General features: G+C 45.7%; 1 protein-coding gene across 1 annotated transcript in view; it reads right to left on the bottom strand.

The window, feature by feature from the left end:
• The window catches only part of FERMT1 (FERM domain containing kindlin 1), a 44,329-nt gene continuing 28,916 nt past the window's right edge, over window positions 1-15,413 (bottom strand). Inside the window, exons 11-15 of the mRNA XM_082216377.1 lie at window positions 14,504-14,610; window positions 11,493-11,714; window positions 8,107-8,231; window positions 3,307-3,448; window positions 1-1,975 (exon numbers count right to left, since the gene is read on the bottom strand). Of these exons, the coding sequence (XP_082072503.1) occupies window positions 1,802-1,975; window positions 3,307-3,448; window positions 8,107-8,231; window positions 11,493-11,714; window positions 14,504-14,610 (770 nt within the window). The 3' untranslated portion in view covers window positions 1-1,801. The remainder of the gene's footprint in view (window positions 1,976-3,306; window positions 3,449-8,106; window positions 8,232-11,492; window positions 11,715-14,503; window positions 14,611-15,413) is intronic.

The following is a 15,413-nucleotide window of genomic DNA, read 5'->3' as shown; positions in this document are numbered from 1 at the left end:
TTGTTTTGCAAGAATGTATTTATTTTAAAATTTCTATTACACACCTTAAAAAATTATGGTTTCAGTAGGTTCATTGCTACATGCCAATAGTTTTGATATAAAATATTAAAATGACTAAACGTTAAAAACAAGCTGGAAGTTAAATTTCTTCAGAAGATGGCACGAAATTAAAACTGTAGTTTCCCTACAGCAAGGCGCTAGTTGCTAGTTGCGAAGCTTTACAAAATGCACTGTACAAAAAGCAGGTACTAATGGCTTATGAAAATATGAGCAATTGCAGCAAAAACTGGGAGGACGTTGATAAAATCCTTTCCATGAGAAGAACAACAAGAACAAAAAAATGTCCAGGTGCAACAACACCCTAAAAATAACATTAAATCTTTTGGTGGCACTTGTTTTCTTGACTTATTTAAGCAGTAAGGAAAAGTCATCGGAATTAATCAATTCAAATAAATGCTTTTCACAGTATGCCATGCTTGTGTGTGTCTGACAGTTCGTAGTCTTCGGGAGAAGGAAAAATCCATACCTGATGCATTGTGGGACATCTTTAGGAAAAGAAAAGGCTAAGCGCACATCTGGAGACAGTTGAATGTCATCTTGTATGCCTCCTTCTGGCAACTCCTGCAGCCAAACTGGTGCCAAACGTATCTGGTTTCCTTTGGACCACATCAGCGGGGCCACTGGACCAAGTCTTGTTATCGGGGCAGCCCAGGTCCTCCATATAGACTGCCCAGGCCTGCGCCCCAGAGAGGTCACGTTGGTGCTGCTGATACAGCAAAAACAACGAAGGAGGCAGCGGTTACAAGTTACTGGTCTCCGCAGCCACAGCAGGCGCCGTGATTCTCCAGCGGATTGACTTCTTCCCCGAAGGAGCACTCCAATGTGTCTTGAGACGGATGGACCATGCCTAAGGGGTTCAGGAGTGAGCGGAGGTGAGGAATAGGAGGCACAAAAGGAAGCTGGATTTGTCCTCTAAAGTGTTTGCTGCATTGGAGCCTTAACTGGATTTCACAGGCTCCCCAGCGTCACACGCCAATAAAGATTACGGATAAGCCAAAACCATGTGCTCTACAGGGATCAGGGATCGAGAACTATTGGACTGCAACTCCCATCATCCCGGTCCATGCTGGCTGGGGCTGATGCGGCTTGGATTGCAGTATCACCTGGAAGACTGCAGGCTCCACACCTCTGCCGCAGGTACTTGGTTGCAATACAGTAGACTCTAGGTTTGTTGTTGCACAGTAGGCTCCAAGTCAGGGATGGGGAGCGTGAGGGCCTCCCGATTATATGGACTACAAGCCCCATCGGCCCTGCCAGCACATCCAGCGGTCAGGAAAAATGGGAGTCGAACAGCATTTGGCGGGACACGGGTTAGCCCATAGCTGTCAAGTGTCCCTTATTTGGTGGGACAATCCCTTATCCCAGCACCATGTCCCACTGCTGTCCCTTATTGATGAGGCTTCATTTGGCTGCTGGCTGGGCTTTCTGCCTTTGGCTCAGAGGGGCTCAGAAGTTGAACATACCTGTGCCCAGAAAATCCCTTATTTTGGCTGCTGATCCCTTATTTTCGAGGCTGCTGGTCCCTTATTTTCAAATCTGTAAGTTGACAGCTATGGGTTAGCCACCCCTGCTCCAAGTATTTACATCCAATGTAGATAAACCCTTGAGGTAAGCTTATGTTTCTTTTTCAAAAGGTTACTGAGCTACACCCGTTTAAACTTCTCAGGTTCAAAACCAAGATGGATCTAGAGGAGGCACTCGCATTTTGGAGTTGTCAATCGGCTTCTTGCTTCTCCTCTCCTTATTCCCATCCTCCAGTTAACTTGTGGAACAAGTCCTCATCCAGCGTTTCGTTCTGGTCTTTGGAACGGGTGGACAGGAAGATGTAACCTCCAATGTATTCGTGGACCACCTTGCAGTCTGCGCTCAGGCAAGCGAAAGCAATAGACACGTTCTGGTCAAACTCAATTGCAACCTGAAGGGGAAATGCAAAGAGGAATATATAAAAAAAGCACAATTAAACCGCCAAGGATAGAGGGAGGAAGGCGATAGCCAGAGAGTAAGCCTGTGATATATAGGATTGGACCAATGGCCCATTTAACCATGCATCTTTTATCCAATGCCTCCACGCAGCCTGTAGACAGGGCCCAAAGGCCCAAAGGTCCAACCTTTCCCACCAGTCACTGGTATTAGGAGGCTAGACTGCCCCTGCACTGGAGGTTCTGTTTAGCCGCAACTGCTAAAAGACTGTGATAGACTTTTTCCTCGTGAATTTGCCTCGGTCCCCTTGACAGCTTGTGTCTATCAATGCTTCTTGCAGCAGCAAATTCTGTCAAGTGAATTATGCATTCTGCGAAGCGTTTTTGCTTCTTTGCCCTGAAACTATGAACATATTTCAGAGATTATCTTTTGTGACTCCCAGCTGAGCTCTATCCCCTCGCATTCATCGCATTTATGTCTCCCACACTCCCAGTTTTCCTTCAAATGACTGTTAAAGAAACTCCACAGCGATATTTTATATCATGGTGGAGATCGTGAAGTCCCTAAATAAAAAACGTAGTGAATAAAACAGCCCAATATGATGAAAAACCACCCAATATAATAAAGTATAATACTGTGAATGGGGATGTGATGCATAATAAGGTAAAAGTAAAGGGAACCCTGACCATTAGGTCCAGTCGTGACCGACTCTGGGGTTGTGGCGCTCATCTTGCTTTATTGGCCGAGGGAGCTGGCGTACAGATTCCGGGTCATGTGGCCAGCATGACTAAGCCGCTTCCGGAGAACCAGAGCAGCACACGGAAACGGCATTTACCTTCCCGCCGGAGCCTATTTATCTACTTGCACTTTGACGTGCTTTCAAACTGCTAGGTTGGCAGGAGCACGGACCGAGCAATGGGAGCTCACCCCGTCGCAGGGATTTGAACCACTGACCTTCTGATCGGCAAGTCCTAGGCTCTGTGGTTTAACCCACAGCGCCACCCGCGTCCCTCCGTGATGCAGATTAGGAAACACATTAATGCAGAGATAGGGAACCTGCGGCCCTCCAGATGTTATTGGACTATAATACCCATCAGCCCCCGCTGACATGGCCAGCAATAAAGGATTATGGGAGTTGTAGTCCAATAGCCACTGTAGGGCCACGGGTCTTCCTCCCTGCATTCATATAAGGGTTTCTATGTGCAACGGGTATATTGTTTTGCATTTCAAATACATCACCAAAGGGCTGTTTGCCAGGTTTATTTGTGCAAAAGGTTAAATCGCAGTGCGAGAGGCAAGTTTGCTCCAGGAAACCTTTGTCTTTACCTGCCGTATCTCCCAGTTCACGTTCCACTGTTTCATATTTGAGAATCTCCATGTCGTAATTGGGTCCCCGGTCGCTGTATCTATCCTTATCAGCCTGTTGTAGGAAATGCCCAAGAGGTCATCCTTCTTGCTTCCTTTAAATCTAAGGAGGGGGAAAACCCAGTCAATTAATCCGGCAAGTCTCTCAAAAAGCAGTTTGCAACAGAGGGGGAAAATCACAGTCCCTTTCGGAGGTTCTGTGAAGACTGTGTACAAGGATTTGCACTGGGAGAGAGGACCTATGTACGGTGGTATTATTATTATTATTATTATTATTATTGTTGTTGTTGTTGTTGTTGTTGTTGTTGTTGTTGTTGTTGTTGTCTCCCCTCAAGCCTACAAATCAGTAACTAATGTAAAGAGGGATGAAATGAGACTATCAATGTTTATGATGGGATTGCACTTCCCTCTACTGGCCAAGCACAGAAATGCAATGGTAAACTATGTTATGAAAATAGTTATCGCTAAGCATTAAACTTTCCGAAGGCTTTTCCAGGTTTTTTTTTTTTTAAAAAAATCTTATTGTGAATAAAAAATATTTTGGCCCAAACTCTGATTTAGTAGTAGCAGGGCAAAATGTAACGACCTTGTAATGACTGTAGCCTTTTTTGCAGGGGAGACAGCCTGTTGTGGTTGAAATCTGCACTTTTATTTGACAGTTAAACGTTAAAGCCGGAAAAGATGTGTACACAGGGCCCAAGAGAGGGAGAACACAGTATTTAAAGACCTCACACACCAGCAACAGTTTCCAAAAGGACATGGTGGTAAAGGAAGCAGATTTAGCTTCGTGGGTGTTCGTGGTTGAGTAATATCTGCTCATTATGGCACGGGCATTTTTTTTCTTGTTGAGAGCACATGACAACAGAAAGAGAACTGGGCCTCTGGCCAGGTTACCTGATCTCATGCGCTCTGAATTTGAAAAATGTTGGTGCTGCTCTCTGCCCAAACAGGGCTCACCCTCAGTTACCTGCTAACTTGTTTTGGAGCCATAGCTGTCAACTTACAGATTTGAAAATAAGGGACCAGCAGCCTCGAAAATAAGGGATAGGCAGCCAAAATAAGGGATTTTCAGAGCACAGGTAGGTTCAACGTCTGAGCCCCTCCGAGCCAAAGGCAGAAAGCCCAGCCAGCAGCCAAACGAAGCCTCAAGCGGTGGTTCCCACAGCATAGCAACCCGGCAAAGGGGAAGCAGCAAGGAAAACCACTATCACCTCTCCGCTGGGAAGTGCTGAGCAAAAGCGAGTCCCCAGGCAACACGTCCAATTTGATCAGCACAAGGTATGCAAGCTCCACCCCCCAGTCATTCTTAGACTCCTTATTGGGTGAGCAACACAGCCAAGCAACACAGTTGGAGCCTCCCTCCTCCCTGGCTGGCAGGGAGGGAGGGAGAGGAGCTACTTCCTTTGAAACCCGGGAAATTTAAGGGACATCATCAATAAGGGACAGCAGCGGGACACAGCGCTGGGATAAGGGACTTTCCCGCCAAATAAGGGATGGTTGACAGCTATGTTTGGAGCACTGGCCCAGGGACTGAACAGCAGAATCTCTCAAAGGACCAGTTGATGGAATTTTACCATTGCACTGTTGAGAGTGTATTAACTTATGGTCTCTGTGTGTGGTTTGGGAGCTGCACGGTCAGGGGAAAAACCAATACTGTCCAGGGTTGTAAAGACTGCGGAGAGAATAACTTGGTGCACTCTTCCCACCTTGGATCAAATCTATGCTTCCAGGTGCCATAAGAAAGCTGCAAAGATAGCGCAGGATAGTGCGCACCCCGGAAATGATCTCTTTCAACTTCTGGAAGAAGGTACAGGGTTATAAAGACTAGGACTAGCCGCCTGAGAAACAGTTTCTATCCAAATGCGATTTTGGTTTTAAACGCAGTGTAAGGTAGTTTCTATGGGAGTATATTATATTCAGTTATGGGGTATCAGAGTATTTAGGGGCTAACCAGGCTGGGATAACTGGGATAGCAGGCTTGTTGGTTTTTGAATGTCTGATGTAAATTTTTTCAGTTTTGTTGTTCTGTATGGGACAATGACAATAAAGATTATCGTATCATAATTCCAGACCCCCAGTCAGGAATTCTATGATGGGAGTCAGCTAAGGGACGCCGAGGATGGAGCGGGTCAGTGAGGTCAGTGAGAAACAGCAACCTCTTAATTGCAAGTGGGAGACACCTAAACAAGTGGGAGAGCCAGTGTGGTGTATTGGTTAAGAGCGGTATTCTCATAATCTGGTGGACCGGGTTCGCGTCTCCGCTCCTCCACAGCTGCTGGGTGACCTTGGACTAGTCACACTTCTCTGAAGTCTCTCAGCCTCACTCACCTCACAGAGTGTTTGTTGTGGGGGAGGAAGGGAAAGGAGAATGTGAGCCGCTTTGAGACTCCTTAAAAGGGAGTGAAAGGCGGGATATCAAATCCAAACTCTTCTTCTTCCTCTAAACAATTTCCCAGCGGCTCAGTTTTTTTACTTGCATGAATTCAACAGCTGCTTTCTTGCACCCCGTTCCAGCCTTTTTCTTCTGCCTTTCCCCTTCTCTCTGGCTGCCCCCTCTTCTCTCTCTCCTTGTCCTCTGGCCTCGCCCTGTGACTTCACTCACTTGTCAGCCAAGGGTAAAGGTAAAGGGACCCCTGACCATTAGGTCCAGTTATGACCGACTCTGGGGTTGCGACGCTCATCTCACTTTACTGGCCGAGGGAGCCGGCGTACAGCTTCCAGGTCATGTGGCCAGCATGACTAAGCTGCTTGTGGTGAACCAGAGCAGCGCATGGAAACGCTGTTTACCTTCCCACCTATTTATCTCCTTGCACTGTGACGTGCTTTTGAACTGCTAGGTTGGCAGGAGCAGGGACTGAGCAACGGGAGCTCACCCCATCATGGGGATTCAAACTGCCAACCTTCTGATCAGCAAGTCCTAGGCTCTGTGGTTTAACCCACAGCGCCATCCGCGTCCCTGTGCCAGCCAAGGGCCGGGTGCAAAAAAGGATCATAATCCCCATGCAATGTAACTTGACTGTATTTTCTTTTCTTTAACACGGACTTGTCAGTCATTCCAATGTTGGTCAGAACACTGGAAGATGAGCACCAGTTTACTGACACCTGATCAACTAAATGCTAAATGCTGCCTGCAGTTTTCCTCCCATCTATGTGCACAAAGGATTACTGGCTTCATTTAAAAACACAAAAGTGTAAAGTTCACACCTTCTCCACAACCCTACAGCTGAGACCCAAAGGCATTCCAGTCAAGAGCTCTAGCAGCATGGGCCAACAACCCTAGAAAAACATACAGTGGTACCATAGGCGCCGACTCCATGGGGCCTGAGGGGGCCCGAGCCCCCTCAAAAATTCGTTTGGGGGGGCTCTGCCCCCCCAATAATCTCAGGCGCCCCTCCAGCAGAGCGCCACCGCCGCCCCTCCCCCAGCCCAAAATGCACAGGGTCGGGCTGCATGCCTCCTGCCCTCCCTCCCGAGCAAAAGCTCCACCCAATTTCCTTCGGAGCTGATTAATAGGCGCAGCACGCTCTCCCCTATTCGCTCACGAGGAGGCGGCGCCACTTTATTTGCATATTCATGAGCTTATTATTCATGAGCTTTCATTTATTATTCATTATTTATTATTCATGGGCTCCCCCAATATTTTTTATAAGTCGGCGCCCCTGAGTGGTACCTTGGGTTACATACACTTCAGGTTACAGATGCTTCAAGTTACAGACTCCGCTAACCCAGAAATAGTACCTCAGGTTAAGAACTTTGCTTCAGGATGAGAAGAGAAATTGTGCGCTGGTGGCATGGCGGCAGCTGGAAGCCCCATTAGCTAAAGTGGTGCTTCAGGTTAAGTACAGTTTCAGGTTAAGAACGGACCTCCGGAACGAATTAAGTTCTTAACCCGAGGTTAAGAATACCACTGTATTCATTTATTTATGTAAACAGCAGGATAATATTAGGACTGCGTTCTTTGCAGTTGGGTCATGTGACTTCAGATGACTGTCAAAGTGGCCCACAGAGCTCACAACCCTGTTCACCCACACTGCTGTATTTTATCCAATTCCACCTGGGAGAAAAATCGATGCATCTTGAAGAACATTGTCGGGTCACCAGAAATCATGTTGCAACTGTCACATCTAATTAATAATAATAATAATATTTTTTTATTTATACCCTGCCCTTCCCGGTTCAAAAACCGGGCTCAGGATGCCTAACAACAAATTTAAAACACTTAGTTATAAAAGCAGCATAAGATACAGTATAAAAACATGAATAACAATAAAATTCAAAATTCAAAATTCAATTTAGGGGAAATAAGCATTAGATAATCCCCAGGGCTAGCTGGCTGAATTGGTCCTACTTGGGCCAGCGAGGAGGCCAGGGGAGAATTAGATGTGGGGTCTCAGAGTAAGTGATCTTCATAAAACGGGAGGGGGAGGGAAGAGAAGGGAAATAAAAGATCAAATTAAAGGCCAGGCGGAATAGCTCTGTCTTACAGGCCCGACGGAAGGAGGTTAAATCCTGCAGGGCCCTGGTCTCATGGGACAGAGCATTCCACCAGGTTGGAGCCATCACTGAAAAGGCCCTGGCCCTGGCGGAGGATAGTCTGACTTCCTTACGGCCCGGGACCTCTAAACTATGGTTATTCATTACTAATTAACACTTGGTTATTAATTGCCAACTCACTTGGCGCTCAGTCAAAATGAAGGAAGTGGAAGAGCTCAGAGAGCCACCTGCCTTTAAATGGTCACAGCAGCGTAACATTGCACTTACCTCACAATGTAGTACGATAAGCCAAACTCAGGGAGCGACTGCCACGCCTGGACAAACCTCAGCTTGGCTTCTACCAGAGACATGTGGGTGATATTTTGGTGCGCCTCCAAAATGCGAGTAGCCAGCTGCGAAAACAAGGAGGGGAATAGAGGTTTCGATTGACGGGTGCCGGGGGGGGGGGTGAAAGAAGAGCATTAGGAAGACGGTTATGCATGTGGTCAGAGAGCAGCCATCCTTGCTACTCCCTTAAGGAAGGAAGGCAAAGGGGTGCAAACTGGGGACAGCTCATTCAATTCAGGGGGACCTTCTTACTTGGTTCCCAATCCCCAGAAACGTTGCACACATGGGCAGAGCTGATATCCCCTAATCACATGGGCAAGAGGCCTTAAGCGGCTATAGGCAGCTTTGATTTCCCGTAGCTTTTGTTTTCTTTATCACCCAGGGCGTGGGTGGGGAACTTAAGCTATGAATGGTATTTGATGCCCAAGAAGAGGACTTGTTGACTGTGTTTTACTACAGGGCTGCCTGGTGCAGTACATAATAAGGCAATCTTAATGGAATCCAATGCTGGAGGAGACTCTTGAGAGTCCCATGGACTGCAAGAAGATCAAACCTCTCCATTCTGAAGGAAATCAGCCCTGAGTGCTCACTGGAAGGACAGATCCTGAAGCTGAGGCTCCAATACTTTGGCCACCTCATGAGAAGAGAAGACTCCCTGGAAAAGACCCTGATGTTGGGAAAGATGGAGGGCAGAAGGAGAAGGGGACGACAGAGGACGAGATGGTTGGACAGTGTTCTCGAAGCTACCAGCATGAGTTTGACCAAACTGCGGGAGGCAGTGGAAGATAGGAGTGCCTGGCATGCTCTGGTCCAGGGGGTCACGAAGAGTCGGACACGACTAAACGACTAAACAACAACAAATGGAATCCAAAGGTGAGGGAACTGACCAGCTAGGGTTGTTAGAAGTGAAACCTTAGCACACAATGCTGGGAATGTAAGAAAGTAAAAAACTTCTAGGAAATGACATATAATAAGATGAAAAAGATGTTGACATATACATTTCTAAAAAAACTAGAAGCATTTTTACTTATAGGTGAGGATATTAATAGACAGGATGTTAAATTGTTCTTATATGCAACAACAGCGACAAGAATATTGTTGGCCCAGAAATGGAAGCAAGAAGAAATACTGACAAAAGAAGAATGGCAAACAAAATTAATGGACTACGCAGAACTGGATAAAATGACAGGAAGGATTTGAAACCTGCGGGACCAGAGATTTACAGAAGATTGGTAGAAATATACAAACTATTTGAAGAGGAACTGTAATCAACAAATTACAAGATGTTTTATAAGGAGAAATATTTGAAATATTGCAAAGAAGAGGAAGAAGAGAGACATTAGTTATGAGATTTAAATGTAATAGTGAAAGTAAGAAACGTATATTAAGTGAAAAGATTGGAAAAATTTTCAGATGTGATTGATGGAGGTAAAAAAATTGTATAAGATATAAAAGTATGTTTAATAATTGTTGAAAATGATATGTTAAAAAACTAATAAAATATTTTTTTAAAAAAAGAAACTTTAACACACAATGCAACAAGGAACTGAGCACATTTTTAAAAGCAATAGAGAGAAGTCAGGTTGGGGTTGGGCAGTTTTGAACTGACCCTGGCAATCTGCATTTTAATCTTCCTCTATTAGGAACAACGCAGCAATTAAGGATTGTTTCTCAAGAGTCCTTAATGCTTCAAGGATCTTTCTGTCCGTAATGTTTCTTGAGGCCAGTTAAGTACACAGGATTTGGGTAGCTGAGGCTGCCTTGTGCTGGATCAGGCCATCCTGGGCACAGGGAATGTAACCTGAGGCTTTACAGAAATGCTTGCAATTTGGCCCAGCCCTACTCTACTCTCTTAGGGTGCTGTGGGTTAAACCACAGAGGCTAGGGCTTGCCGATCAGAAGGTCGGTGGTTCGAATCCCCACGGCGGGGTGAGTTCCCATTGCTTGGTCCCTGCTCCTGCCAACCTAGCAGTTCGAAAGCACGTCAGAGTGCAAGTAGATAAATAGGTACCACTCCGGCGGGAAGGTAAACGGCGTTTCCGTGCACTGCTCTGGTTCGCCAGAAGCAGCTTAGACATGCTGGCCACATGACCCGGAGACTGTACGCCGGCTCCCTCAGCCAGTAAAGCGAGATGAGCGCCACAACCCCAGAGTTGGCCACGACTGGACCTAATGGTCAGGGGTCCCTTTACCTTTACTCTACTCTCTTAAACCCATTCTGCAGAAGGAAAACTGGGAGCCTTCAATGATTTTCACAGGGTCAATACAGTGAGGACATGAGAAACTCACACCTCCCAAATTCAAGTTCAATACTCTGTATCTGTTGTATAAAGCTGGCTCTTCGTTATTACGTGCAGATCTCATCATTTAGGGGGGTGACCAACCTTTTTTATTTTTAAATATGATTTTTATTAAATTTTCTGTTTTACAATTTCAGATAAACCTTTTACATACTTAAGATATAAAATGACTTCCCTTCTCTTTCCATGGTTTATTTTACATATATCCCTGCATATTTTACATAAACTATACCAATCAATTTCCCATTATTACATCCATCAAAACTTATTTATGCTGTTAAATTTATCTTAATGCTGCCAGAGTTTTCAGCTGAACACAATTATTTTCCATATATTCAATAAACGTTACCCAATCTTTAAATGTATGCTATTCTTGTTCCCTTATTCTATATGTTAAGTCTGCAAGCTGTGCATATTCTGTCAGTCTAAGTTGTCAATCTTTTTCCATTCTCCATTTTCGGGCTAACAAAACATGGGCCGCAGTTGGGGAATTTCAGTCTAAATAATGCCCAACAGAACGGACTCTCGTTTCAGGGGGAAGGTAATTTTTAACATTGTGACCAACCTTTTAAAGTTTGTGGGCACGTTTGGATTTGGGAGTATGTGCCATGGACTCTGGATAAAGGTTGGATCCAGTACAATTAATCTGAGCCTTGAAAAGCATATAGAACTGGAAAGGGAAATGGGAAAGAGCGGCGCTCTTCCCACTTCATCTTGATGGGCTTGTCAAAGGAGAAAAGGGAAACTACCCTCACCACTTTATGACCAACAGGGAAGTGTGTGTGTGTTTGTGATCTTCAAAAGCTTCATGGGTTCAGAGGAAGACCTCAAACGGTCATTGCACCCACAGGTGTCATGCTTCCGACTCTCGTCCCAGTCTAAGACCTTGCTGAAGAAAAATACATGCTTTTGGCTTTGTTAAGCAAGAATCATTTGAATCAGGCTTGAGTCAGCTTGACAAGGGAAATCTGCTCTAGATCCCGCTGTTATTTCCTTCTCCCAACCCCTCGCCCCACCCCCAGTTACCTGCTTCGACTTGTATTTCTTTGCATATCGCGGCGAGATAAAGCACTCTGGCTTCATATCCATGCTTTCCACGTCAGAAACGTCCTGGGGAGCAGCAGTTCTGCTTTTCATCTTTAAGAAAGACAAGATGTTGTGGACCTCTGGGTGGTAGGAGCTGTCGGCCATCGTTTTCCCCTTGGAAGCCAAAACGCAAGCGGCCATCCACCTGGCATACTGGTTTTCCTGCAAAGAACACAGTCAGCGACGTAAATTGAAATATACTCAGAGTTGAGAGTGGATTTCATGCTCTTTATTCAGCTCATAGTGGTGAGGAGGAATGAAAGTTTCCCCAAAGCATCTGCTTTATATACATTATTTACACAATGGGCCCCATGTGATTGGCTAATTCTGGAATTCTCCTGTAGGCCAATCAGGTTGTGAATTCACTTCCATCTGGAGCTGGATTGGGTGGCTCCTGAAGATCAATCATACTGCTGCATTGTTCTAGGACCAATCAGACTGCTGCATTCTGAATCCTATTGTTCTAGGACCAATCAGACTGCTGCATTTTGGATCCTATTGTTCTAGGACCAATCAGACGGCTGCATTTTGGATCCTATTCAACTCAGTACATAACACAAATGAAGAATAAACTTCTTCAAAGAATCCTTGCACTGTCATTTGCTTCCTTCTGCCCCACCTTGCAGTTGCTTGAACCAAGGGCCAGCAAAATGGTACCCTCTCATGGTAAAGGATGGTGGAGGGCCCCATGTTAACTTCTCCCTTTTTGGTTAAGTTTAGACACAGCCCCTAATCTGAAAGCGACAGGGTAGGGCCTAGACTTCACTTGCATGAGTTCTGGGTGGCTTTGCAAGGAGACTGGACTAATTCAAGGAGGATCAGTAAACAATGGCTACCAGTCATGGTGGCGGCACTCAGGTTCAGAGGCTTTCTGTCTCCGAACAACAGCTGCTACCTTTGCCCCTTGTAACAACAACAACAACAACAACAATTTATTATTTGTATCCCGCCTATCTGGCTGAGTTTCCCCAGCCACTCTGGGCGGCTCCCAATCAAGTGTTAAAAACAATACAGCACTAAATATTAAAAACTTCCCTGAACAGGGCTGCCTTCAGATGTCTTTTAAAGATAGGATAGCTGCTTATTTCCTTCACATCAATGTAAACTTCCAAAAGATACTTGGCATCGCTGATGTAGCCGTTGGCCTGATCCAGTAGGCCCTTCTTACAAGGAATTACTGGTTGCCTATCCAGCAATTCAACATATGGGTTTCAGAGTGGCGGTGGTGGTGACGTTGGGGCAAGAGGCTGGGTGCAGACCCTCCAGGTGTCCCTATTTTCCAAGGACGGTTCTGGATTTATAGGGGACATTAAACCTGAGACTTCTTCCTTGCCTTGTGCTATAGTTCCTTTGCTCCAGAGGGGCAAACCGAGGGCCTTGCTTTCAACTTTTGTGAAGCTCAAACAGTTTTTGTCTTCACTTATAGGACAAAGGTTGAACAACACTCCCACGTCTGGAGAATACAGGGTATTTTGAACGGACAAGGTTGAGGATATTGCTGAGAGGTTTGTGAACTCCAGATGTTACCTGAAAGACAGATTTCACCCAGACACTGTGCTAACTCCCTTGTTTACACTGGGCACCCCATAAATCTCCCCACTCACAGGCTGGCCTGCATTGTAAAGGTAAAGGTAAAGGGACCCCTGACCATTAGGTCCAGCGCCCTGTACGGGGAAACAACCCACACTGCCCTGAAGCCAGCGCTAGATAGATAGATAGATAGATAGATAAAGGTAAAGGGACACCTGACCATTAGGTCCAGTTGTGGCCGACTCTGGGGTTGCGGTGCTCATCTCGCTTTATTGGCCAAGGGAGCTGGCGTACAGTTTCCGGGTCATGTGGCCAGCATGACTAAGCCGCTTCTGGCGAACCAGAGCAGCGCACAAAAACGCCGTTTACCTTCCCGCCAGAGCGGTACCTATTTATCTACTTGCACTTTGATGTGCTTTTGAACTGCTAGGTTGGCAGGAGCAGGGACCGAGCAATGGGAGCTCACTCCGTCGCGGGGATTCGAACTGCCGACCTTCTGATCGGCAAGCCACCCACGTCCCTAGGAGGCTCTTATAGGAGAAAGGTTGAACAACACTCCCAAGTCTGGAGAATGCAGGGTATTTTGAACGGACAAGGTTGAGGTTATTGCTGAGAGGTTTGTGAACTCCAGATCTTATCTGAAAGACAGATTTCGCCCAGACGCTGTACTAACTCCCTTGTTTACACTGGGCACCCCATAAATCTCCCCGCTCACAGGCTGGCCTGCATTGTAAAAGAACATAAATCCAAGGCTATAGGTGGGGAAAGGAGTTCACCCAGGGGGGCAACAGCCTCCCAGCAGCAGAAATAGCCTTTCGAGCAAGCTGTTGCTTAATGGAGAAGTTGGGCGTGAGGACAGAGCTATGTATACCCTTCTGTGAAGCTATTGCTTGAGCTCTGCCTCCCCACCAGGTGAATCACTCCTGATATGTGGAAGCCAACCTGCAGCCTGGTTCACTGTTGTCCCTGCTGTGTTGTTAACTTGTTCCCTGCACAAACCCCATTTCTGTGCATATGCCTCATGTTATGTACTGAAGTTCTCACCATGGGCCAGCAGGGGGATACTGTAGATAGTTATGCAAATAAAGGATCGAAAGTGACATTCAGCGATTGGATAGTTTTAGAAAGTTGTTACAGTAACGTTGTACTGGAGCTCTATATAAGCAGGCTGACTGAACCCTTCAGTTCAGTTCTGTTTTGGCCTCTGAATAAACAAGAGCTGTTTGAAGAATCGCTGTGTCGTCTGATATGTTCACCCACAACTTAACACCTCACTTCACTGGCCATATTTAGGCCCTGCAGTCGTTCCCCATGCTTTGCAATGCCAGCATCTAAAGAGACTTCCTAAACTTCTCAGCAATGCATGCAATGGACCTTAAACCCTCCTATAGAATCTGGGTTAACCCTTTTTTACTACTCACGTTATCACATCTCAGGTGCACTTCATTCATTCCGTCGGCTACAGGGATGAGTAACTTAATCCCGTATTTTCTGCCCGACACACTCACGTCCGGAACAATCTCACATCCTGATTGACAGAAGGTACGAAAAGTCAGAAGCGAAGTTATGCTTTTAAAGGTGAGCTACGGTAGGAGAACTTGAAAGAAAACCAGAACAGGATAAGAATAAAAAGGCATACATAAAAAAGAAGGTAACATGATTTCAAGTTGTGCAGGTGATTGAATATTATATTACTATAATGGCCTCCCCATGCCCATGCCATGACTATTACAGAATAGCTGGTTTAGGAAATACTGAAATTAATTTCCTTAACTCCCTCCACGTGTTAGGTGTGGCAAGACATGTTATTAATATTACAGCATAGAAGAGGCATCCCCAAACTGCGGCCCTCCAGATGTTTTGGTCTACAACTCCCAAGATCCAGTGGTCAGGAATGATGGGAATTGTAGTCCAAAACATCTGGAGGGCCGAAGGTTGGGGATGTCTGGCATAGAAGTTAGTTAAATTGAAGGCCAAAAGTAACACTCTAAATCAGTGTCTCCCCAATTTGCATCTCCATCTGTTGTTGGACTACAACTCCCATCATCCCTAGCTAGCAGGACCAGTCGTCAGGGATGATGGGAATTGTAGTCCAAAAACAGTTGGAGACCCAATTTAAGAAATCCTGGTCTAGAATCACAGCGCTGACAGACAACATAGTCATTGTAAACATCAAAATCCTACATTTGGCAAGAGCCCATGCTCTAAAGCAGAAGCAGTGATTCAGAAAACAGCAAATTCAATCAAAACATTGGGCTTTGTTTGCACACAATAAACCACAGTCAGGTAATTAAGTCTGTGCATGAGATGCATGATAGTACAGAGTTTGCT

This window comes from Podarcis vaucheri, assembly GCF_965113315.1.
Source record: "Podarcis vaucheri genome assembly, chromosome: 3".
NCBI lineage: Eukaryota > Metazoa > Chordata > Lepidosauria > Squamata > Lacertidae > Podarcis > Podarcis vaucheri.
Note: the sequence above shows the minus strand (reverse complement) of the source record. Positions and strands in the feature narration are given on the sequence as shown.